At 44.6% G+C, this 27,302-nt stretch overlaps 1 protein-coding gene across 3 annotated transcripts in view; it reads right to left on the reverse strand.

The window, feature by feature from the left end:
* Positions 1-206: 206 nt before the first annotated feature.
* The window catches only part of CPA6 (carboxypeptidase A6), an 86,294-nt gene continuing 59,198 nt past the window's right edge, over positions 207-27,302 (reverse strand). For all 3 annotated transcript variants that reach the window (XM_053250866.1, XM_053250864.1, XM_053250865.1), the window contains 3 exons: positions 14,897-15,099; positions 7,151-7,235; positions 207-1,851 (listed from right to left, as the gene is read on the reverse strand). In XM_053250866.1, coding sequence (XP_053106841.1) covers positions 1,664-1,851; positions 7,151-7,235; positions 14,897-15,099 — 476 coding nt within the window. In that variant the 3' untranslated portion in view covers positions 207-1,663. The remainder of the gene's footprint in view (positions 1,852-7,150; positions 7,236-14,896; positions 15,100-27,302) is intronic.

Genomic DNA, 27,302 nt, shown 5'->3' on the forward strand with positions numbered 1-27,302 from the left:
ACCGAGACGAGGTAGGGGCTCCTACTGCCACCCTCAGAGAGGTACTGCAAAATCTGAGGAGCAGCAAAAGTTGCCGCTCCTCAAATTTTGCTGCCATAGGCCTCCTCTGCTTTAATCTGCCATTGATTCACTCACCTGCCTACTGTACATAAAAATGACACATTCACCATATTCTTTAGTGCCTGAGGCCCTGAACCAACAACTCTGGCTGGTTGGCATATACACCTCACGCTCTATGCCACTGGGTAGCTTGCAGGCAAACAGAACTGCTAGCTTGAGATCTGTTGCTCTGCAGTGACACCCTGCAAATGGCCAGAAGGTGTACTGTAGCTTTTCAGCATAACCGGATCAGGTGCCCTAAGGAGCCAATAAAGTCCCACCTGGCCTTATATGACTGCTGACTCTGGCCTTCCCCAGTTTGAGCCATTTGTTGTTCAGACTGAGCTAATATAGACTGTTAGAAGCACTGCCTGAAAGCCAGTCAACACTGACAGCTATATTTACTTTCCCCTTACATATATTGGTAGGGGGAAAGTTGCCTGAATTCCACAGTGCCTGGAGAACTGCCATATTTACTGGGTGAACTAGCTCTTAGAATACAGCTCATGTTATCTGTCTCCTACATTGAACTTAATGAGTTCACACTGACATTTCCAAAGTGAGAGGAATATGCCTTATCTAATCTCGTGTTATAAAGAATTAGTTTAATTTATGACAAAACTGAAATAGCTTGCCAAGGCTTCAACACACAATATTAAAAGTTTTCATTAATCCCCTACAATCTGGTCAAAAGATATAGGACCTATAATGAATCTTTATATCAGGTGCAATAAGCATTATGTGAATGGGCTATTACTGGGTGAAAGGACATCCAATTTATTGTTATACCTAACTGTTCCCCCTTTGTTCTATTGCAATTTGAGACTAGAGCGAAGAAATATGGGCAAATTGTGTCTTATAGTATTCAGTGTGTTCTTCCTGTGAGATTTATATTTGGAGCATACCAGGAAATTTCTGCATAACAGGTGCTTTATTCTGCTGTCATGAAAGTTAATGATACTGACTCTGGAGGTGTGAAATGGTGGTGCTTTATTATACCCTAAAAGGTATTATTTAATTTATCTTGCACATGTGATTTGAGATACATCCAGGGCTGTGAATAATCTTTGCTTAAAAAAACAACAACCCTGTGCCAAGGCATTTCAGTTTCTTCATCTGTGACCTGTATGAATTATGCAAACTAGGTAAATTTGAATATGCATGATTGTTCTGAATAATTTATTCTGCTTTATTTTAGCCATGAGCTGGAGCAAAGATATACTCATGACCTGTCTCCTGACCACTGGAAACCTTGTTTTGTTCTTCTGGACCCCACACTACTATTCCCACCCCATTTTCTTCCATTTTGCTAGGCACTGCCCCATATATTTTCAGGCTCATTACTGATTTCTACATTTGTGTGATACGATCAGAGAATACAGACTTGACTATGTATAATACTCTTCTCAACAACATCTACGTGTAGAATGAATGTCACAAATTTTATCGTTTGAGCTTCACCAGCAGAACAGGTACAAACTTCTGTGACTGGACATGAGCTATGTAATAAACATGTAAGATGATAATAAAAACATCCACTGCTTCAGACCCTTTGATGTAACTTTTAGTGACACTTTTTTAGCAAGTGCATGGTTATATTTTTAACAGCTAGCATGGTCTCTGTACAAGTTGGCTTGATGAGGGTTTCAGGTAGTAAAAATCCAAAATGGCCAGTATCACGCAATTCAAATGCAAAGGCATATGGGATGCCATTCTTATAAGCCCAGTCCATAGAACTGCCAGAACTCACATCTGAGAAGGAAAAAGAGAGAGGTTTAGTGTAGGACAGTATTGCAGATAGCTATAGCTACATTGCCTGTGGGGCAAGAAGGATCGGTCCATCTTATTTACTTACTTACTTACTTACTTATTTATTTAAGCATATTTTTATACCACCCAAAGCACAAGTTCTCTGGGCAGTTTACAAAACAATAAAAACCACCAATAAAAAAGATTAACATATTTCAACAATTAAAATGTAAAAAGTTAAAACTATTAAAACACAATTAAAACATATCTAATTAAAAGCCTGGGTGGACAAGTAAAAAAGCATTAAAAAGAGTAAAAGAGCCTTGACTTCCCTTTTAAAAGTTGTAAGAGACAGGGAGGCTCTTATTTCAGCAAGAAGTGTGTTCCAAAGCCTTGGGGCAGCAATGGAGAAGGCCCGTCCCCAAGTAGCCACCAGACGAGCCAGTGGCAACTGCAGATGAACCTCTCCAGATGATCCCAATGGGCGGTGCAGTTCATAGCAAAGAAGATGTTCTCTTAAATACCCAGGGCCCAAGCTGTTTAGGGCCCTTAAAAACTCAAGCTGTTTATCTTGCCATGCTACATGTGGGATGCAATGCAATTCTAACTGCTGACTACCAAGGCAGGTCTGTATTGGCACAGCTGGTTCTATCCACCTAAAATGCCCTCACATTGCCATCCCATCTTCTTCCATTTCTGTGCTCCTTAATCTTCTGCATGATGCTGTATTAATGCATTTGTCAGTATTGGCATTCCTGACATCATAGCCATAGCCACTTCTCTGCTGGTACAGTCACACATAGGATTAGGCCTGAAGGATGCAGTGAGGAAATACTTGACTAACAAGCAAAAGATTGCCAGTTCAAATCCCTGCTGGTACTATATCGGGCAGCAGCGATATAGGAAGAAGCTGAAAGGCATAATTGCATACTATGTGGGAGGAGGCAATGGTAAATGCCTCCTGTATTCTACCAAAGAAAACCACAGGGCTCTGTGGGCACCAGGAGTCGAAACTGACTCATGGCACACTTTACCTTTAATTAACTTTAATTCAAAAGAAGATCTAAGCATTACACAATGGAAAATAGTCATGTGCACGGATCGGTTCGGAGGCCATTCTAAAGGCCTCCAGACCGGTCCGGTCACGGGGTGGTTTTGGTTCGGGTGGGGGGTTACACTCAAAACAGGGGAGGCTTTACTCACCCCTTCCAGTAAAAAACTGTATTTCTTGTAGTAATTGGGCGGCAGGGTGCCGCCCGCTTCAATCTCCGAGTCTGGCCGCGGGCTCCTCCTTGGTAGGCATAATCGGGCGGCAGGATCGCTCCAAGTCCCTGCCGCCCGCCCTCTTCATGCTAAGCAAGCCCCCCCCCGTCGGCTGGCGGCCGCCCCCTGTGCATATTAGGGGGTTCCCCCCTCCCCTCCACCCCCTTCTTGCCAAATATCCCCCCCCTCCATTACAGGAGGACGGCAGGAGAACTCCCTGCCGTCCCCCTTCTCCTTTTCCGGGAGTTCTCCTGCCGTCCTCCTGTAATGGAGGGGGGGGATATTTGGCAAGAAGGGGGTGGAGGGGAGGGGGGAACCCCCTAATATGCACAGGGGGCGGCCGCCAGCCGACGGGGGGGCTTGCTTAGCATGAAGAGGGCGGGCGGCAGGGACTTGGAGCGATCCTGCCGCCCGATTATGCCTACCAAGGAGGAGCCCGCGGCCAGACTTGGAGATTGAAGCGGGCGGCACCCTGCCGCCCAATTACTACAAGAAATACGCTTTTTAACTGGAAGGGGTGAGTAAAGCTCCCCCTTTTTAAATTGGAACCCCCCACCCCAGTGCCGGACCAGTTCCGTGCACACCCCTAATGGAAAACAAGAGTGTGGCTAACATTCTCTACTTTCTCCTTCCACAATGGTTTCAACTTGCTTTGTGTACATGGCAATACATGGAAAGTTTATTTTATAAGATGAAGAAACACATTTCTGAAACATTATTTTAAAAGAAAAACTTTCTCATGAGTTACTTAAGTGCACTCCTTGCAAAGACAGGTTAGCTTCTCCCTGGAACTGTGTTTAGCTTATGGAGAGACAAAAACTAGCTGCCTCCCATACACCTGTTGCTGTGGAATGAACTGAGTATAATGCAGTTCATATATCAAGATGGGGTTAGGCGGCCATTAGGCGGCTTAGTCCGCTCTCCCCGCAGACAAGCGCCCACAGATCCTGGGTGGCCAGATCGGCTGCCCACAAGACTGCCAGCTCTGTCACGGAGCTGGCAGGGGCTGTGGGGATCGGGGGCTGTGTGGCCCCCAGAAGTTCCAGCATGCCCTGCGCAAGTGTGCTGCTTTTTAGCCTCCCGGTTGGGGGTCTACTTGTGAGTTGCTGCGGCATGGCAACACACAATCTGGAAGCCCGGGTTAGTGGAGCACTCACTCTGCTAACCTGGGCTTAGGGGAGGGTAACCTTAGCGGGTTACCCGCTTTGGTGAGACTGGGCTTGACTGCGAGCCCAGTGGTTCTCACGCGCGGGCAAAATCGGGCTAGGCACACCATGTGTGCAGAGATGCAAAATCCATCTGCATCCAGCTAGATAGATAGATTAGAGATCCTAACTCCTCACTTTCCTATCTAGAATGGAGTTCTCTAATAAATATCATTTATATTGATTTGAAACTATGAACTGGCTCCAAGTTACTTTACTCTCAGCATACACGCATGCCTAACCAAATTCCGCTGTGTTGTGCCTCTGTGCACTCTGCTATAATGTAAAAGGGTTTCTCTTACCAGAGAGAATTCCCAACAAGGAGGAAGTGTTTTTAATAAGCTGGAAAGCTCCTTAAGCAAACAGAAGTTGTCATTTAAAAAAAACAACAAAACACCTACAGAGTAATGGCTAACAATAAAATATGTTTCTATGTATCATATTTTCAAACCAAGAACCCATGGATTATCCTCCCCCCCCCTTCTTTTTTTTTGCAAACGAAAGTAGGGGGTATGGGAACTTAAAGTGGTGCAGGCTTTCTAGCAAGACATCCACAGAGACTGTTTATGGACAGTCAAGCGTTTTCCCCTGGGGGGAGAAAATGGAGGATTTTTAGAGCATCCCTGGATCACAGGTGCAAGGAGGCAGCTGAAATGCTCTCTCACCCTTCTTCCCTCCATGGGAAGCAGCAGCCATCCCACCAATTTTGTTCTGGGCATGCAGCAATCGCAAGGAGCTGATTTTACAATCGGTAGCAGAGGAATGTACGGAGGAGCAGCTGGGTGTGGGCTTTCTAATTGACTTATAACAGGGCAGCTATTGAACTTGGGTTCTAGGCAGGTGTGGGGTCCTGCTGTGGACAGGGACTATGCACAAAAAACTAAGAAGTAGTCCTCTTAGTTACCTCAGGGAAGGAGGCAGGGGCATTGCTAGGTAAAAGATCCAGGCCCTGGGCCCACAGCCTTCCCCTGATAATTAAACTCAGTCATATCCCACCCACCCCTGAATAATTACATACGTTTTAAGAAGTCTCTTGTCTTATAAATACAGCAACTACAAAGGTGGAAGCAGCAGGAGCTAGCTAAGGCTAGAGTTGCCATGCCCCCTGAAATTCCGGGTTTCACCTGAATTTTAAGCATCTCACCCAGATTGCTTAGCCCACCCAGATTCGACCAGATGCTAGCTTTCATTAAAAAACAAAACAAAACAAACAAACAAACAAACCTAAGCTCTAGCCCTTGTAGAAGTGGAGTTATAGAGCAAAATATGCAGTCACTATTCTGCTCAAAAATAATGTTCAAGCTAATTTACATAATATGCAAATTAGAGACCTGGGTTTGGAAAGCCAGAATATGGCAACCCTAGCTGAGGCAAGGAGCTCTCTCCCATGCTCTGTGCAGATGCCTCCACTGCTGCACTTCCCTTCTGGAAGAGGTCATGGAGGCAGGAGGTGGCTGATGAGATTTGGGGCTCTGAGAAATTCATTTGGGGCCCATGCCCCATGGGCCATCCCCTAATGACACCCCTGTGAGCTAACTTCATATACTATGGTACTGGTCATACATAATTTATCTGATGTAAAGATACATCATTATCTTTAGATTTAAGAAAACGATTATGTACATCCTTTCCCCCATCTTCATTTTAAAATAGTGTGGTCTTTCAATATTTCAGATCAGATGAAACCAACTAGAGCCACTTATGCTGAATTTTTTCTCTCTCTCAAAGTTGCCTAGAGAGTTCTGTTAAAACTCTGACAGTTTTTGAAAACCTAGACTTTACAGATTCTGTACTCTACTGGGAAAAATACACTTAAAATATTTCTCTGTTAGAGAAATCTGACATTTCTCCATCTTTAAAAAGATTGTGCTATAAATCCATCATTTAAAAAGAATGCTGCTCAGATCATGAATGAACACTTGGCACATTAATATACAAATATATATTGAGAGAAAACCCAGAAAGTCTTGAAAGTATAAAATGTATATGCCCAATGGGTATCTATCCACGGAAGCAACTTTTCATACATAATTGATGCAGATCCAGATGTGCACATGGGCACACATTTTTATGATCATCTGGCCCCACTGAATTGGTTGAACGTGTCTTTTGATGTATATGTGGACCCAGATTTTCATCTGGGGCAACCATTTGAGACTTGTGACTAATATATATATTTGGTTTATATAGCGCCCTTCCTAAAGCGGCTCAGAGCAGTTTACATTAAAATTAAAAACATAATAAAACAATTAAAATAAAAATTAAACCAGATTAAAACTAAAACTAGATATAATTAAGCCATTCTAAAAAGATGGGTCTTCTGAAGGCCTCCAAGGAAGATAATCTTCTTATATCCATGGGGAGCATGTTCCACAACACAGGGGCGACAACTGAGAAGGCCCGATCCCCGGTTGCCACCAAATGAACTGGTGGCACCTGAAGATGGACCCCTCCTGGTGGTCATAATGAGCAGTGGGGAACTTGTAGAGAAAGGTGCTCTTTCAGGTAACCCAGACCTAAGCTATTCAGGGCTTTAATGGTAATAACCATCAATTCGCCAGTGCTACTGTTAAGAACAGGCATACCTAATGTGTTTTCTCCAGGATACTCCAGAGACCAATCTGGCTGCTGCATTTTGAACTAACTGAAGTTTCCAAACCACATAGAGCGCATTGCAGCAGCCTATCTGCAAGTTGCAAATTTTCACTCTCTTGCCTCTAATCATATTAGATGGACCAAGTTATCTTCAAAATAGTTTGCTTGCTTGTTACAGAAGAGCCAACACCAACATAGTATATGAAAAAGAAGCTAGCTTGCTTACTGGAATAACTTACATAAAGTGCTAGAGGCCGGGCCATATCGGTATCTTATCCCATAAACTGACTGCAAGGCATTCACAGCATTAAAAGCTGCAGATTCCTGGAAGGGATACATAAATGAACAAATCACATTAATGATATTTACATGAATCAAACCCCCAAACAAAAGCAACATTAATGATTGCATTCAGCTTGCAATGATTAGAGGCAGCTTTTGAACTTGAACTTTTAAAACTCCCCCACCCCTTCAAAAACTACTGTACAGAAAGTTGGAGTGTATGCCTTAGGCATCTCTAGAGGCATCCCTTGTGAGGAAGGATGTATGTGGAGAGGCTATCCCGGAAGCTAAAGAGAGTTCTGGGAGTCCAAGAGCTACTGTTATGTGGGAGAAGTTTTGAGAAGAGATAATGGGCAGGTTCAAATGATCATCTAAACCATGGTTTAATGCTTTGTAAGGATTGCCACCTAATGGCGCAGCAGGGAAGTAACTTGCCTAGGGAGCAAGAGGTTGCTGGTTCAAATCCCCACTGGTATTATATTATATGCTGCTTATTATATACAGCAGTGCTATAAGAAGATGCTGAAAGGCACCATAGCAACATAGGAACATAGGAAGCTGCCATATATGTAAGTTTTGGGTGGTATAAAAATATGTAAAATATAAATAAATAAATAAATAAATAAATATACTGAGTCAGACCATTGGTCTATCTAGCGCAGTATTGTCTTCACAGACTGGTAGTGGCTTCTCAGACTGGCAGTGGAAGGTTACAGGCAGGAATCTCTCTCAGCCCTATCTTTGAGATGCTGCCAGGGAGGCAACTTGGAACCTTCTGCTCTTCCCAGAGTGGATCCATCCCCTAAGGGGAATATCTTACAGTGCTCACACTTCTAGTCTCCCATTCAGATACAACCAGGGTAGACCCTGCTTAGCTAAGGGGACAAATCATGCTTGCTGCGACAAGACCTGCTCTCCTCTCCAGATCAGCTCTCCTCTCTATCTCATACTGCATGGGAGATAGCAATGATAAATCCCTCCTGTATTCTATCAAAGAAAACCACATGGCTCTGTGGTCGCCAGGAGTCAACACCGACTCAACGGCACAACTTTACCTTTAAGGATTGCCTGGGAACTGTATGTATGCCACCCCAAGTTTCATGGGAGAAAAGCAGAATATAAATGAAATAAATAAGAACTTATTTTAATGCAACATCTAGATTTCTTATTTTGCGAGCAGACTTCTCAGAATTCAGCACTTGGTCAGAACCAATTACTTTCCATTTGTCAGTTAGCCTATGGAAGTGGGAGCATTTTTGCTGTGGATTCCTTGAAAGAGCCTATCCCATACTAATTATCTCAGGGGTTCCCAACTTTGGGTCCCCAGATATTGTTGGACAACAACTCCCATCACCCACTGGCCATTGTCAAGGTCATTGTGGTAATGGGAGTTGTACAACATCTGAGGATCCAAGATTGGGAACCCTGGATTACCACGACTATGAATGTTAAGTAATATACAGTAAATGTTGGCTAGAAGCTCCAAACCTACCCCTTTGTTTCATACTGCCATACAACTTCACTGCAGGACTTATAATTGTACTCACTCAATAATTAGTATGAATAAATAAAATAATAACCACCCCTTCAAGACTTAAAGTCACAATATAAACTTTGCATCTGCACTGGAAAACACTGTCTAAGAGAAGATGTAATGTAGGGAGTTGTGTATTCCTCTCTCCAGTTTCAAAGCCCTAAATAATTTAACACACTAATTCAAAGAGTGACGGGCAGCACAGTTCTATGTAGCAAACTGGACAGACGCCTGCTTGCCTTCAACTCAGGAATTATTAAAGAGTCCTCTCATATCTGAATACTGAGGCCCATGGAAAAGCTTTCATCTGCTGGCCAATCTCAACATGCAAAATAAATCTGATGCTTGTGAAGTCTGTCCCAAGGGAGAAACATGGGAAGGGACTTCTTTGTGATTCTGCTTAGCAGCTCAGTGCAATTCATTGCATATATAAAATAAGCTGCAACTGCATCTGATATAATAATGAAGGCATCTAGTTGTGCCTTTTATTTTCTGTACAACATTGTTGTCCTTGGTTGTTTGTTTGCATGTGAGAGTTCTCCTTTGCACTTGATGGTTTGTGACTTTCCCTATCTATCTATCTATCTATCTATCTATCCGTCTGTCTATCTATCTATCTATCTATCTATCTATCTATCTATCTATCTATCTATCTATCTATCGTTGGATTTATATACCGCCTTTCATTAAAAACAATCTCAAGGCGGTTTACAAAAGTTAAAAAAAATACAATAAAATGACAATAATAATTTTAAGCTAAAAATATAAAACAAACCAAATTTAAAATCTATAAAATACAAGCATAAAAACTATACATGGGTAAAAACACATAGAAGCAGCAATAAAAACAATCATGTAAAAGCCTGGCTAAAAAGCCAAGATTTAACAAGCTTTATAAAAACTGTGATGGAATCTAAGGAGCTAATGTGAACAGTTTTCTAAAAACTGTGATGGAGTCTGAGCAAATTCTTCATCATATAATTGCCTTCTTTCCATCTATAGCTATCCCCACCATAGAGATGTGGTGAAGTGTAGGAGTGCATCGCAAGTGACGTGGTCCTATGGTGTGCCTCTTGATAAATGAGTTTTGTTGTCCTGCCGTAGCTTCCATTACTTGCTGTAATTGGCTACTGGACAAGGAATGTGCATAGAATGGAGTGGCACACAGAGATACACTTGCAGTAAATGTGCAAAATCTGAGAAAGCCACTCTGCTCCAGGCTTGAGAGAAGGGCGGGAGAACTTGGCAACCTTGAGCTGAGCCCTGGAAAGACTCAGAGGGCAGCAATGTACCTCACAGCTCTCCTATACTTGCACAAGGTCTAGGAGATCCTTTGCTCTTCTCCATGCTCAGCAAAAAGGTGAGGGATATCCCTGACACTGTGGTTAGCCGATGTCAGACTCAGGATAAGGGAAGGAGCCCCTGCTTCCTCCTAGGAGCTGGGGGTGGGGGGAAGCAAGTCTTGGCCCTACAGCGCCACACGTCTTAGAAGTGTTCCAAAGCTAATAATGACATTTTAATTGAAGTTCCTTCCCTCCTCCTTGAGGGAGAGGCAGAGCCAGTGGCACTTGGCTGGCTACCAAGGCCAGACAAAATTAGTGGGCCCCGGTGGTAGCCTCTGGGCTATTTATCATTCATTCTTTCTTTGTGTGCTTTGCATCAGTGCAAGGAGTAGTTCTGATCCTGCAATAATGGGTGGGATGCTGCTGACTAATCAATCTCCCCCACTGTCCCTCCCTACAATGTTCCCTTCTCTGCCAAATTCTGATAAGCTGCTGGGAAACTGTGCTGGCACAGCTAAAATTCTTGTGCTATTGCAGCTCAGCTTCTGTCCAGCAGTTCTAAGTGTAGCACAGTCGGCTTGTTCTCATGATCATAAACTGGGTGGGACAAGCGTCCTGTCCAGCTTTAGGACCTGTGCACACTCCCAATTTTTGATCATGTGTAAGTAAAAACCTAGGTAGGGGGTAGGGATGTGTGAACAGGTTCGACGTTGAACCTGTTAGGTTCGATCGTTCGGGGTTGAACTGAACCACCCCCTGATCAGTCTGACCCCGGACTGAACACACCCAAATGTTTGCAGGATTCGCAGACCATTTTCATTTCTTTCTTAAAAAAAAATCTTTTTACCTGATTTCCTCTCGGGAATACCCCAAGCCACACAGAGGCCATATGCGCAGGTGTGCGGCTTCCATAATGGCCGCCAGGCAGCCGGGTGAAGGTCGAAAACCAGCCAAAGAGCACCTGAACGGGCAAAGAGGGACATGACGAAGGCCGGCGGACGGAGGGCGAACCTTCGCAGACCCCCCTGCCACCTCCAGGAACTCCCCCGAGGGGGAATAAGGTAATTTTTTAAAAAAGAAAATGGTCTGCGAACCCCTCCAGACTGAACCAAACCGGGGGGGGGGGTTGAGGGGGTGCTGGACTGAACTGGCCCGGTTTGGTTCGAGTCCAGTCTGGACTCGAACTGAACCAGGCCCGCCGGTTCCATGCACATCCCTAGTAGGGGGAACATAAGAACTACCCTGCTGGACCAGGCTCAAGGCCTATCTAGACCAGCATCCTGTTACATACAGTGGCCCACCAGATGCCTCTGAGAAGCCCACAGGCAAGAGGTGAGGGCATGCCCTCTCTTCTGCTGTTGCTCCCCTGAAATTGGTATTCAGAGGAATCTTGCCTCTAAGGCTGGAGGTGGCCTGTAGACTAATAGCCATTGATAGGTGTGTCCTCATGAATTTGTCTAAGCCCCCCTTTTAAAACCATCCAAACTAGTGGGCATCACCACACCCCATGGCAGAGAATTCCACAGATTAATTATATGCAGTGCGAAAAATTACTTCCTTTTGTTGGTCCTAAATTTTCTGGCCTTCAGTTTCATGGGATTATCCCTGGTTCTTGTGTTGTGAGAGTGGAAAAAATTTATCTCTGTCTACTCTCTCTACTTCATGCATGATTTTTTTACACCTCAATCACGTCCCCCCATAGCCGCTTCTTTTCCAGACTAAAAAGCCTCAGATGCTGTAGCCTTGCCTCATAAGGAAGGTACTCCAGGCCCCTGATCATCTTGGTCGCCCTCTTCTGCACCTTTTCCAGTTCTACAATATCCTTCTTAAGATATGGTGACCAGAACTGCATGGAGTACTCTAAATGTGCTGGCACCATTGATTTGTATAGGGGAATTATAATATTGGTATTTTTATTATCAATCCCCTTCCTAATGATCCCTAGCATGGAATTTGCCTTTTTCACAGCTGCCGCTCACCAAGTCAACACTTTTGACGAGCTGTCCCCCACAATCCCAAGTTCCCTCTCCTGGTCAGTCACTGACAGCTCAGACATCAGTGTATATGTGAGTGGGAGATTTTTTTGCCCCAGTATGCTTCACAACACTTGCTTACATTGAATTGCATTTGCCATTTTGTCGTTCACTCACCCAGTTTGGAGAGATGCTTTTTGAGCTCCTCACAATTTCTTTTGGATTTCACTACCCAAAATAGTTCAGTGTCATCTGCAAATTTGGCCACCTCCCTGGTTATCCAAATTTCTATATCATTTATGAACAAGTTAAAGAGCAGTGGTCCCAGTACAGATCCTTGGAGGACCCCACTTCTTACTTCCCTCCATTTAGACAACTGTCCTTTTATTCCTACCCTGTTTCTTGTCCCTCAATCAGTTACTGATCCACACATGAACCTGTCCCCTTATCCCATGACTGCTAAGCTTACTCAAGAGGCTTTGATGGGGAACTCTGTAAAAATGGGGGAGGAGTCATCTACAGCTCTTTGTGATAAGTTTGCCTGTCACTTTGCAGATAAAGTCGCTCGCATCCGTGCTGACCCGGACTCCAGAGTTTTGGCAGTTCCGGCAGACGTGCCTTTGGTACCATCTAGTCCCGTTGTGTTGGATTATTTTCAGTTGGTGCGGCCTGAGGATGTGGACAAGATCCTGGGCAGTGTGTGGGCGACTTCGTGCACTCTTGACCCTTGCCCTTCATGGCTAATAAAAGCTGCCAGGGAGGGGACAGGCAGATGGCTGGAGGTGATCGTTAATACTTCATTAAGGGAGGGCAGGATGCCATTGTGCCTCAAGGAGGCAGTGGTAAGACCACTATTGATCCCTCCCTTGATCCCTCCAACCTGGACAACTATAGACCTATGTCTAACCTTCCCTTTTTGGGCAAGGTGATGGAGCGTGTGGTGGCGTCCCAGCTGCAGAGGGTCTTGGATGATACGGATTATCTGGACCCTTTTCAATCTGGCTTCCACCCCGGGTATGGGACTGAGACTGCCTTGGTCGCTCTAGTGGATGACCTACGCCGGGAACTAGACGGGGGAGTGTGTCCCTGTTGGTTCTGCTGGACGTCTCGGCGGCATTCGATACCATCGACCATGGTATCCTTCTGGGCCGCCTCTCGAGTATGGGAATCGGAGGCACTGCATTGCAGTGGTTCCGGTCCTTTCTTGGGGGGAGGGTCCAGAAGGTGGTGCTGGGGGACTACTTCTCAGCCCCGTGGCCGTTGGCCTGTGGGGTCCCGCAGGGATCGGTCTTGTCCCCCATGCTGTTTAACATCTACATGAAGCTGCTGGGAGAGGTCATCCGGGGATTTGGACTGAGTTGTCAGCAATACGCGGATGACACTCAGCTCTATCTCTCCTTGTCATCTGATCCTAGGGAGGCGGTGGATGTCCTGAATCGGGGGCTGGAGGCCGTGATGGGTTGGATGTGGGCTAACAAACTGAAATTAAATCAGGATAAGACGGAGGTACTGTTGGTCAGTAGGAGAGCCAATTGGGATGAGGAGATTTTACCGGTTCTGGATGGGATTGCACTCCCCTTGAAGGAGCAAGTACGCAGCTTGGGGGTACTACTGGACCCGGCTCTGCTTTTGGAAGCTCAGATGGAGGCGGTGGCCAGGGGTGCCTTTGCACGGCTTCGGCTAGTGCGCCAGCTGCATCCCTTTCTCGAGAAGGCAGATCTGGCCACGGTCACCCATGCCTTAGTCACGTCGCGGCTGGATTACTGTAACATGCTCTACGTGGGGCTGCCCTTGAAGAATATCCGGAAACTGCAGCTAGTGCAAAACGCGGCATCGAGGGTTTGATCCAGAGCTGCCCGTTGGGAACACATCACCCCCATTTTGAAAGAGCTGCACTGGTTGCCGGTTCGTTTCCAGGTCCAATTCAAGATGCTGGTTTTGACCTTTAAAGCCCTTAACAGTTTGGGCCCGGGGTATTTGAGGGACCGCCTGCTCCCAAGGGTTGCTGCCCGCTTGACGAGGACACCTGAGGGGGCCCTGCTTCGGGTGCCGACAATGAGAGAGGCCCGGCTGTTGTGCACTCAGGACAGGGCCTTCTCTGTTGCTGCTCCTAGACTCTGGAATGCTCTCCCAGTGGCCATTCGTTCCTCGGACTCCATCACGGCTTTTAGAAAGCTTGTAAAGACTTGGCTTTTTACCCAGGCTTTTACATAATCGTTTTTACTGCTGCTTCTGGGTGTTTTTATCTGTTGTATTGTTTCTATGCCTGTTTTTATATGTTTTTATACTTTTTAGCTTGATGTTTTTATTGTCTTTTTATTGTATGTTTTAACTTTTGTAAACCGCCTTGGGGTTGTCTTTTAACGAAAGGCGGTATATAAAGGCAAAAATAAATAAATAAAATAAAATAAAATAAAAAGCTATTTGGACGTCCAAGTATACTATGTCAATGTGGCCCTATTTCACTCCAGCTAAGCATGTCCTGTCTTCATTAGAGCTGGGGGTGCAATGCACTGTGTGTGGCTGCAACCCTATAGCAATCCAACCTTTCATGCACTACACTGCATTGTAGATATAGAATATGACACAGCTGTCCTCTTCATTGCCCAATCCTCTGCAGAATCAGGCATGCCTAATTCTACATAGGATCAGGCTAAGTGTCTAAATGTATGGTTAATGTATTCTGTGCCCCAGGATTCCTAGTATTGTAACATTCCCTGAGCCGAGACAGCAAAATGGAAATCCTGGATGTTTGAAAGAATTCCTAGGAGGCCCAATCAATTTTTTAAAATTTAGAGGAGTCTCACTATGATGTTTGAGAAGCCCTCCTACAATGAATGCCAAAAGCAGACACCTTTTTTTTAAATCTGAAAAGAGCACAAGCAACCAAAATACTCCAAGTTCTGTACTTACTACACAGCTGAAATTTGGAATAGTCGCATACTTATAGGAGTATGGATATAGCAACATCTGAGCATATGCATGAAAGGACAAGTAGGCTTTTATTTGTTTCCGGTGTTTGCGAAGAAAGTGAGCTACAGCCTTAACTTCAGGTTCAGATTCAGGAAAAGGACCACAATATGTATCATCACAGGGGTGAATGGAAGCACCTTCATCTACACATTGAAAAGAAAGGAATGGTGAACGTTAACACATATACACAATTAGATGACAGTTTCAAATGTGTACGGGCATAAGTCAGGAACTCCAATATCAGGCCGATGCTGAAGGGCCTTGGTTGGTTTCTGTCAACATATTTACAACAGATAAAAATAATCTCATTTGGACCAAGTGGATCCAAAGTGGTGTAGAAGTTCTTTAACTGGCCTGATTGTGTTGACATAGCATAATAGCAAATTTGAGTTACAGTATGTTTTATTAACTTTTTAAAAAATATTCTGCACAACTCAAACTCTTAACATAGCTGTTTAAATTAAAGGCATTATTTCAGCCTGCTTGGATCCCACCTGTAGAACTGAATCCTATATCATGGTGGTTTCATGGAAAATAGGTTTCAAAGATTTTATGGACCTTCCACTATGGAATATACAGATTCAAAAGCACTTTCTTCCTCTTCTCTCTCTTTTCCTTTTTTGCAGCTTCAGGCACTGGCAGCAGAGCCCCTCTTGTCAAAAATGGCAGCTGCCACAACACAATGGCAGCTATCAGTGGAGAAGCACTATCCCACACCCGCAAGAATTCCCTAGAATTATGCTTCATACACAGCTCTGTGTGTGTGTGGTGGGGAGAGTGGCCACCAAAAGGGGTTCTGCCACAGACACCGCCTGCAGCAAACAAGTCAGAAAGAAATAATCATTGCTTCTGCTGCTCACAGTGAGCTCCTTCCTGTAAACCTGTGGACACATTTCACCCCCACTAGCTGAAATGCTATCCCAATTTTCCACCTGTGAATGAGGTGGAAAATTTGGAAAGGAAAGTGTGGGTATTTTTTACTGAACCTTACTTTGATCCAGCAGGGCTCTTCTTAAGTTCACCACCCACACGTCCTGTGCTAAGGAAAATTAATTAGAAATAAGCTCCTCAAACACAACCTTGGTTTATTGAAATCCTTACCTGGTTTCTGAGCTGTGGTTTATGAAGGTTCTTAGTCATGCAATGAGATCTTGACTGCTGCATTTCTGCTGCCACAAGGGGCTTATTAACAACACTTTTAAATAAATATTCTTTACGTAATAAGTGCCTTCAACATTAAGGGGATGATGATTCTTAATAATATGTGAAGTATAATAGGATTATATAATTATCTTGATAGCTAAGTAGTAACTAAGCAGTGCTTACCATAAACAGAGAAAAAACTTTGGCAATGCTATCTATGGTCTGGGATATTATCATTTTTCTTCATACCATCAACAAGAATTTGAAGAAATATTTCTGTCTGGCCACAGATGGGTATGCTTTGGGTAACAGGAGAGCAGATGGTATACTCCTCACTGAACAGAGCATGGCCAAACCATCAAGCCTATAAGAGCATCCTGTTTTAATGTCTGGTCAAATCCAATAGTCAAACTTTCTAGCATCAGGAAACACTTTCCATATCAGCTTGTCACTTCTTGTCAAATGCAAGTAGAAAACTAACACAACAAGCAGCACAACTGTACTAATTGTTTTAATTAACTTGAGCAGTTTGTATAGGGGAAGAGCATCACAAATGTGATTTCCCCACATGCCATCTGATGTGGTACCGTCCACTCTATCCACCTCTGTCTATGCATTTGGCCAGTGCTATTTCCTGGGAGAACAAGGTTGTTGTGTTGGCAGTATCCTAGTATTTTCAAATAGATGATCGTGTCCCTATCTTCGTATCTGAAATATTGGACGCATGCTACTAGTCTTTTTCAAGAACCCCTGATAAACTTCCAAAGAACATCATGGTATCCCAGAGTATACTTAGAAACCACTGCTATACCCTACAAAACCAGATGTTTTCTAGAATATGGATGTGTTCTGATTTCTACCATAAGTACTGTAATTTTAATATAGTTAACTGAACCTCTCCATCTTACCCAAAATGGTACATAACAATAAAATGGTAGAGGATAGGGCCATGCACAAAACTGCCTGGCCCAGTTTGCTTCAAGTCCGAACCGGACCTGAACTGGACCCCACCCCCATCAAACTGCCCTGTTTGGTTCGGTTTTTCCCCCCAAACTCCCCCCATCCCCCTTTTTAAACTTAACCCTCTGGGGGGCTTTGCCGAGGTGGTGGTGGATCTGTGGAGGTTCCCCCTCCTCCTGCCGGACATCCTTTATGCAAAAATCACCTAGTTCGGGAGGTCTTTGGCCCTTTCTGGACCTATTTCCCAGCATGGTGGCCATTCTGGAGACCACCACACATGCACAGTGGGACCCTGTGTGGCCTGGGAATTTTTGTTCTTAAAAAATGGCTCAACGAACCCCCAAATGGGTGTGTGTGTTCGGTCTGGGGTCGAGCTGAACAGGGGGTGGTTCGGCTTGACCCTGAACCGTTGAACCAAACCTGTTCAGATTCGAACCTGTTTGCACAACCCTAGTAGGGGAGTGCATGGCTGCATATAAGCCCTAAGTTAGCTCAAATTATGTCATTTTAGGTATTTCCCAAAACTTCTTGTGAACCAGGTTTGGATCTATGGCAATATAAGGTACTGGCAGGTGATTGGGCATTCCTGTAATCTTTACCTTCTGTTACTGCCATTACATTATGGTAGATGGCAGGAGATGAAGTTGCAAGAGAGATAGTATTTGGCTGAAAAGGTATGGTATAGTATAGTAACTCAGCCCAAGATCAATCTGCCACAACTTGCAGATGGCAGCCACACAATCTAATCATCAGTTATGTTGTACTGCTATTTGATTCCTTGTTGCAGCACTGGCTGCATGTTGCACAATGTTGTGTGGATTATCTGATGTGGTTGCAAAGTAAATATGCTAGTGTCCCAGAAAACAGTGCAGTAAATACCATTTTTATTGTGTCCCCTTGCCATCATTTTGACAAGGTTAGTAAGACAGAGAGACAATACTTCCAGACAGAAAGTAATCAATCATAAGGCATTTGTATTGATTCAATAATTACTTTACACTATCATAATTAGAATAATTAGTTGGTACTTTTGAATGTATTAAAATAACAAATAAAGTAACTCCTTTGCTGATGGAGTTTCACTGGCTGCCAATAGGTTTCCGGGCAAAATACAAATTGCTAGTTATAACTTAAAAAGCCCTAAATGACTTAGGCCCTGGGTATTTAAGAGAGCATCTTCTTTACTATGAGCCCCACCGCCCATTGAGGTCATCTGAGGAGGTCCATCTCGGTTGCTGCCCCGAGACTGTGGAATGCACTCCCCACTAAGATACGATCCTCCCCATCTCTGGCAATTTTTAAAAAAACATCTAAAAACTTATCTTTTAAATCAAGCTTTCTCAGCCTTTTAAAATTTGTTGGTTTTAATTTTGTGACTGATTTTAAATTGCTGAATTATTTTAACTTTTTATATGTGTTTTAATTGTTTTATGTTAACCGCCCAGAGACGAAAGTTTGGGTGGTATATAAATGTGATGAATGAATGAATGAATAAAATCTGCCTTCTTTCTAGGAGATCTAACTAACAGCTAAAATGGCATATTTTAATTTTAATTAACATTTTAATAAAAATTAATTTAAGAGCCAGCATGGTGTATTGGTTAGGATGCTGGACTACTGAGGAGGCTCAAGACTCAAGTTCAAATCCCCATTCAGCCATCAAACTCACTGGGTGGTACTGAGCCAACTGCTTTTCTCTCAGCCTAAACTACCTCACAGGGTTGTTGTAAGGATAAGCATAAACATGTATGTCTGGATGGTTACTCTGGGCTCCTTGGAAGAAGAGTGGGATATAAATGTAAAAATAAATAAATAAAATACAAATTCATAGGTTAGCAGCCTTTATGAGGCAGCGGTTCACACTGCCTAAAGGCTTTTCAAACCATCAGAACTGCAATGTTCCAATATTATCCCCACAGTCAAAAGAAATGCAAATACAAATAGCTCAACAGAAATGCTATATGCCAATGTAAAGCTCTAATTTTCTCTCAATATTGTTGTTTTCTTCATCTAATATTGTTCATACAGCTAAACTTTTCAGGTCTAGAAAGAATAAGGCTAAAAGGGAATGCAGTAAATGTCAGCTACAAACACAACAAGACAATGGAAATACAGGAAATGACAGCATTGCCTCCGAGGTTGTTTCAGAAGATGGTTGAATTCCCAGTCTCCTACTGCAGGAGTGCAAAGCTTAACATAAACTCAGTATGCTGTATTATCTTAGTATGGAAGACGGAAAATATAATTTATAGTGCACATTTCACAGTGGCTTTCACACTGAAACAAAGAAGTGGATGCCCTGTGGCGTTTATAGCATTCCCATCACAGAAAGCAAGGGAGACAGCTTTTTCTCCTTTGGTCTGTGTGAAAAGTGGCCTTTTCTCTAGCTGTCTGATGATGGTTCTGGCACAAGTTTTAGCAGGCATGGATCTCCCATGAGGCAAGGCCAGGCCTCAGGCACTGAGTGCATCAATGGATGGCAAGTGTGGGCACCTTGCCCCCCGCCCCCACTGCAGGGGTCACCCATCTACTTGCTGCCACGGCCCCACCCTCACCTCTGCTGCTGCTTGAGTTCCCCCTCCTGGCCTTGCACTCTCCTCCCCAACTCCACTCAGCTGCCCAAAGGTCAGTACTTATATCATCCCTTTTCCCACTCACCTTCCAGGCTCACACCCTGTTCTTCTCCTGGTGTTGGCGCATGCTGCTGCTTGCTGTATCAGGCTGCATGTGCTGTCTCCAGTTCCACCAGACCTTGTCTCTCGCTGCTGCGGCACTCTCCCTTCCAGCACCAAGCTTGTCTGCTTTGGGTGCTGAAGAGAAGAGCACAGTGATAGCAACACATGAGCCCGATCCAGACCGTATGCTGCACGAGTGTACAGATGTCTGTACAGGGGCGTAGCAAGGTGGGCCCAGAGACAAGGTTTTAAAATGGGCCCCTGCTTCACGGAAGCTCAGCTCATGAAGTAAAGAAATCTTAAATGAGGCTGGATAGTGGTAACAACAAGCATAGTAAAATAGAGCATCATCCTAAATTATTATTTTTTAAGTTTTGTAAATTGTGGACGATGCAAGTCATTGAATGGTACTAGAGAAAGACATGCTGTTTTGGTAGCTCCAGGTCTTAACACTCACATCAATTTCGGAGGATGAATACAACTAAAGGAAGCCCGGGCGGGTGCGCGGCTGGGGGAGTCAGTCATGTGACTGGCCTCTGGGGTCCCCCCCAGACAACTGTCTCCCCTTGCCCTATTATAGTTACACCCCTGTATCTGTACACTCAAATTTGTGTCTGTGTGAATGACTGTACCTATGTTCAATTTAAAAGTGAGCCTGGATACAGCCCTTCAAATGCATGGTACAGACAGGAAGTGTACTTCTGTACTTGTGTTCAGCATAACATGTGAATGATTGTACCTGTGTACCGATCTGGACCTGCGTATACTATATGCTCGTACGAGTGTTGAACATAACATGTGAATTGGACTATGGAGGTCAGTGAGACTAGGGGTGGCACACACTGCCTGATACAGCAAGGAGCATACAGCGCCATGCACCAACTCCAGCACACGGTCAGAGAATACACCAGAAGGTGAGGGCAAAGAGGGACAGCACAGGGTCAGCCTCTGCCTGGTGGGCAATTCTAGGGATGAGAGGGTAGGCCTGTGTCAGTGCTGGGCTTATCCAGGGGCAGGGCTGGTGGGGGGTGGGGCTGAGGCAGCACGTTATGACTTACCTCAAGCAGTGAGAGGCAATGAGCCTCCTCTGAGTTTTATTTCTTAAGGTGAAGAATTTCCTTCCCAACTAGCCAACCCCGTACAGAGCATCTGTGCGCTCTTTGGGGCCAGCAGTCACCTCTCCTCCTCAGTGATGCCTCTGCTGCCTCCGCGGACTGCTGCCTCCGCGGACGGGCCCGCCGCCGCTGCTTGTCTCTGTGGCTGGCCTGCCGGCGGGCTGAGTGCCATCTCCGCCGGTGGGCTGAGTGCCGCTTCCGTGGCCGGGTGCACCACTGGGTCAAGTGCCGTCTCTGCGGCTGGGCCCACCGCTGCTGCTTTCCTCCGCGGCCGGGCCCGGTTGCCTCCCCGGCCATGGCTTCCACCTCTGGTCTCCTGGGTGTGCCGGCGCCCAGCCAAACAGCTGGGCCCCCGGGACACACACACACATATATAGATTCTCAGTTACCCAACACTCATGTAAGGTTATGCTTATAAGCTCAGGATATTGGTGCCAAACCCAAAATACTGTGAAGGCATTTTTATCATCTTGTTGCCACAGCCTGTTCTTCTGGATATAATTCATTACAAGAATGCCTCAGGACTCTGTCAAAGTTTCCAGATTCCATTGCATTAGGTGTATATGCTTCTAGTGATGGGAAGGATTTGAGGGAGGACTAGGCCTCATAGGACTATAGGAATCTGCCATATACTGAGTCAGACCATTGTCCATCTAGCTCAGTATTGTCTACACAGACTGGTAGCAGCTTCTCAAAGGTTGCAGGCAGGAATCTCTCTCAGCCCTATCTTTGAGATGCTGCCAGAGAGGCAACTTGGAACCTTCTGCTCTTCCCAGAGCGGCTCCATTTCCTGAGAGGAATATCTTACAGTACTCGCACATCAAGTCTCCCATTAATATGCAACCATGGCAGACCCTGTTTAGCTAAGGGGACAAGTCATGCTTGCTACCACAAGACCAGTTTTCCTCTCTAAGATGCGCTGTGAGCAGGTCTCACTTAGAGCAACTGCTAGGAGGGTGGGCCTTTCCTAATAAGGGAAACAGCTGGGGAAAATTAAAAAAAGAAGAAGAAGAAGGACCAATCCAGAGCACTGGGTGGGAACTACACCCATAGCCACCAGCATCAGCAGAAGAAAAAGCTTTGTTTTGTTTGTCTGTTCTGTCCCAAGTGTGCCCTAAGGAAGCAGCTGGCTGAGAAGCTGCTGAGGAAATGAGAAGGTCACAGCATGGAGGCTGGAAACAACAGGAAGATCCCTGCCTGTGAGAAATAAGCCAGGGACCAGTTCTGTTAGATGCGTGAGGGAAGTTATTTTCCTTTATTGTATTCAGGGGCACACCTAGGTCCAAAAGCAGCCTGGACTTGAAAGAGGGCCCACCGCTGCCCCCACCGCGAGGCCCACCTTAATTTTTAAAATAGAATAAATTCCAGCTGCTGCCCACCGCTGCTCCTGTCTCCAGGGAGGGGGGCTCTAAATGATCGGGGGGCTCCCCAGAGCCCTGCCGCTGCCCCATGCCCATCCTGCCGTTGCCCCACACCTGTTGCTGCCCCACACCGATATTTGCCATCTTCACCAGCGGTGGTGAGAGGCGAGGAGAGCAGGCCTCCCAGCCACTGTGGCCTGTCTAGCGGGCCTGCCTGTGCAGTGTGAATATGGAACGTTGCATGCCATGATATCACCAGCATGCGGCGTTCCATATTCACACAGCGCCGGCGCGCCGGCTGGACAGGCTGCCGCTGCTGTGCAATGAGAGGAGGCCTGCTCCACTAGCCACTCACCTCCCACCCCTGGTGGTGAAGATGGCAAATATAAGTGTGGGGCAGCGGGATGGCACTGAGGAGGCAGTGAGCAGGGAAGGGGGCGGGGCTCTGGGATGCCCCCCCCATCATTTGGAGATCCCCCCAGGAGGCCACGGACCTGGTCCCTGAGGTCCGTAGCTAAATCCACCTCTGATTGTATTGCTTGAATCTCAGTTGCCTGGTTAATTAAAACTTATTTCTCTTACAATCAGATTTATGAAGAGACAATTGTTCTTATTGCATAGGCTTGTTTTTCTTTTAACCGAATAATAAATCCTTTTTGGTGAAGTGTGCTACTCTTCATTTTGTGTCTGCCTTAGTCACACGTCTCTGGAGGCCTAGGAATTCTCAGCCCCTTCTAGGCAGGGTTTTGCCACTTTACATCCCCACCCCCATCCAGGAATCTTATATGGAGAGAGTGGTTTGTCCCACATTAAAATAAAGTGGGTGGTGGCAGCATACTGTGAATCCCTTATAGTCAAGTATTCACCTCAGTGAACTCCCCCCTCCTCCATAGCAGGAGCTATGACAATGCTGTATAACAAACAATAATAAGATTGGTACTATGGGGTTTTATTTACTGGTTAAATTAATTCCATAGTGAATTCACTGGCTGATCCAGAAATCAAGACTTCTTCCGCTGGACTTCTTTCATCTTAGTTATTTATTGTGTCAAGGAATAAAAGGGCATATTGATACTGGTGGAATATTAGATGACACCGTTCTCATGATAAAACCAGGAGTACTTAAATCTTCATGTTTTACCATGTGTTGTTTAATAGTAGAGGTTAAAGAGGGAAGTAAGGATGCATGATTAGGCTTAAGAGAAGGTTCTAGTGGATTTCCAATTATTCCTATTAAAAAGTAAAGGGATGGGTGGGAATTTAGAAGCTTCCGGTGTCCCTGTCCAGCGGCGTACTGTCCCTGGCTTGTGTCACTGTCTAGTGGGAAGTGGTCTCCAAGGTCTGCAGCAAAAATCTTTCCCATCCTTGCTATATGGATTTTTTAACTGTAGCTGCCAGGGTTTGAACCTGGGATCTTTGACTGAGCTCTCAAATATAGACAATCTAGATCTGAAATCTAGTGTTGCTTATGGAAGTCAAGGTTAAAATTAGAAATGCAATTAAATAATTGCATTTAATATAAACTAGAGAATAGTCAAAGTCAAATGGTTATAACTTCTTCTTGCAGCCCATAAAGAATAAAAAGCAACAAAGGTAAAGTTTGCGTAAAGGTGTTCATGTCAAAAAACAGAAGGGAAACAGAGCTGACATAGAAATGTTGCCTAAAAGAAAAAGAAACGATCCAGCCAGCTGAATGCCAAACACAAGAAGACAAAATATAAAAAATAAATGCTCAAAACGTACCTGCCCTCAGGCACCTGTGAAGAATTTCAAGGCCTGAAAACTGGAGGAGTCATCTTCATAAGAATACAGAGTGATGGTTTTTTAAACAGGTCAGGATAACATAAACTATGATTTTCCTATTCATTTTTGACTCATTGAGAGAAGCAATGGAAGATGACAAATGTTCATGGGAATCAAAGCAAAGGACTTCCAACTTCTAATTCTATCATTGTTGTTAGTTTGCTGCTTATCCTTGGGCAAATATACTGCAGTTCTTTCTCTCCCTTTTGCTTCTGAAAAATCATTTACATCAAAAAGGACTGTTTTAAGAATCAAATAGCTATAAGTTCCTGCAGAGGAAGATCCGTATGGGAGTACCATCTGAGCAGAGCAGCATGAACATGTGTATTGATGGAGTGAAAGATCAGATTGATTGAACATGAGGAATGAATTCCCAAGTCTTCAGTTGGAAACATTTTATGTAATAACAGCTAATAAAAAGAGCCACCCAGATGTAAGCTAATGCTTCATATTTTAAAAAGGCAATTGATGTTTAAGATTAAAGCATTTACTCATTTCATTCTTTTCCATTTTGTATAATAGGAATGAAGCAGACAAGAAACATTCAGGTAGATAGGGCTGTGCACAAAACCAGATTTTCCTGGTTTGGTTTGAGTTCAAACCAGACTTGAACCGGGGCCCCCAGTTTGAATAATGGTTTTATCAAACCAGCTGCTGATTTGGCTCACATTTGAACCAGGGTCAAACCAGTTCTAGCAGTTTGCCCATAGGGAATAATGGAATTTTTAACTGGCCCATTATTCCCTATGGGTAGCACCCAGGGACACCAAAATGGATTGGGTGGTACATCATGATGGGTGCTACCTACCACCCAACCCACAAAGCTATCAAACAGTCAGGAAATTTTTAATGAATTTTTGAATTTTTTCAGGGTCATCAGCAGATCAAATAACCTATTGACCCTGAAAAAATTCAAAAATTCCTTTAAAACAGCCCAATTGTTTTGTGGGTTGGGTGGTAGGTATCACCCATTATGACATATCACACAATCCATTTTGGTACCCCTAGGCACTACCCATAGGGAATAATAGTCCAGTTCGAATTCCCATTATTCCCTATGGGTGAACCAAAGGGCACTGCAAGTTCACACACATTAATTTTTTTAAAAAAGGTATTCTCCCACAGAACATGGAACAAAGCAGATGAATAAAGAATAAATGACCCATATTCTGTGCCAGTCACAGTGCCATGCCCAGTGCCCAATGATGCATCATTGCAAGAGCCACAAGTTGCTCTCTAGAGTGGGCACACACAATTATTGCATAGCAACAGTAGCAGAGGGCAGCACCCTTTTGACAGAAGAATATTAGAATAGCCCTGCTGGATCAGGCCCATGAGCATTCTTCTCATGGCTGGGTCACTTTGATATGTCTGGAGAGCCTATGGATGGGCATAAAATAGTACAAATAATCTTTGTATTTTAAAAAAAAACCTTACAATTTTTGCAGTCACTTGACACTTAAGAACTCTCTCCCCCCATGAAGTTAACTCTTCAAACAGCTTTGAGGAAATATCCTGATTTTAACTTGGTGTTTAAGCTGCCCCTCCCCAACCAGAATGTCCAATAAATACAGTATTTCTGAGAAAGCAAGATAACATCCACAGTCTGTGTTAAGTCACAGTCTTCTCCCCATAATAATTTAAACAGAGCTATCAAATACTATTCTACTTAATAACACTGTTCATCAGTGCAGGCGCTCTCCTTGACAACCCCCCATGGCCACGCCCACCCCCAAAGCCAGAGAAGCGTTCTGTCTCTGCACGTCCCCCCCTCCACTACACACCTGCTGTTCATAAAGTTGTTTCAAAATATATGACTACTAACCCCTGCTAACTTGGCATAGAGGCACCTTTTAATGTGGTGATTCTTTTTTGTTTAGCAGGGGGAGAGTAACTGGCCCTATCCACCCCCAGCACAGTACCTCCAGTGACTGTTGCTGGTGTCTATCTTATGTTTCTTTTTAGATTGTAAGCCCTTTGGGGACAAGGATCCATCTTATTTATTTATTATTTCTCTGTGTAAACTGCCCTGAGCCATTTTCGGAAGGGCGGTATAGAAATCGAATAAATAAATAAAAAATAATAAATAAAGGGCCTGTTTCAAGACTGGAGCAAAACAACCCCATTTCGATCAAAACATTTTGACATTGTGAGCACCATTTTCGAGGTCTGTTTTCCCCTCGCTGATTGGTTTTCTGGCACTGGCTTCCGACTGGCTTGTAATCTCCTTTTTTCTTGGTTGGCTTATTATCATACAAATCAAGTTTTGACATGGGCAACTGTGCCCCCATTGGCTAGAGGGAAGGAGGAGGAGGAAACACAAAAGAAGGGAATTTCAAAATGTATTCAAAGGGTCTTGAAGGCAGAGACAGCCCTTATACTGTGCCTCTCTTGAAGAAGAGGATTCATCAAGTCAGGAGAGGATGACGAAAGGTCTGATTTTGTAGTTTCCTTTTCTCAGCACTGAATATAATATGCTGTGCTATTGGATCCTATCGGATCCAATAACTTTCTCAGAAGGACCATCCTAATAGGCCTCTCACCCCTGTGGAGATGAGACATGATTGTGAGTCTAACCTTAACCATCCATGACAATGGGAAAAATCATAGGAGTCCCCACCCATGGAACACTACCATGATCAGAGTAAGAGACCAGATCAAGCATGTGTCCAGCAACATGTGTCAGTCCTGAAACTGCTTGGGATAGCTCCATAGTTGTCACAGCCGCTATGAACTTCTGAGCCACCTCGGACAAATTGGTCCTGAAGTTGGTCCCATCACCAAGAGCCTGAAAGACTCCAATGCCATGCCCGAGACCAAGTCCATCAGCTCAGTTAAGGACTCTGTGGGTAATGAGTTGATCGGCACACCAAAAAAGTCTACTCCTGGTCCCCAAACCTAAGTACACACATTTGTTATGGTCAGACACTTCAACAGGAATCCTGGTAAGGGAGATGTTATTGATCACAGCTACTCCACCTCCCCACCAATGCCCCCTCAGTTGCTCCTCAACAGAGTACCCTGGAGGGAAAAGCTTGGACCAGACAGGGCCACCAGCCTCCCCAAACCAAGTCTCTGTGATACATACAAGGTTGGCCTCTTCATCCATACTCAGATCATGGATGATTTCTGATTTCTCTGGACCAACCTGGCATTACAAAGGAGCGAGGTGAGGCTCTGTGGGTAGTTGGCACTGCTCCCCAAGGTCAAAGAGCTGGCAGGACAGCTGGAAGGTGAAACAGCTATTAAATTTCTGATTTTCCTTCCGCTGTTGCAGCCTGCTGACCTG

This window comes from Hemicordylus capensis, chromosome 4, assembly GCF_027244095.1.
Source record: "Hemicordylus capensis ecotype Gifberg chromosome 4, rHemCap1.1.pri, whole genome shotgun sequence".
Taxonomy (NCBI): domain Eukaryota; kingdom Metazoa; phylum Chordata; class Lepidosauria; order Squamata; family Cordylidae; genus Hemicordylus; species Hemicordylus capensis.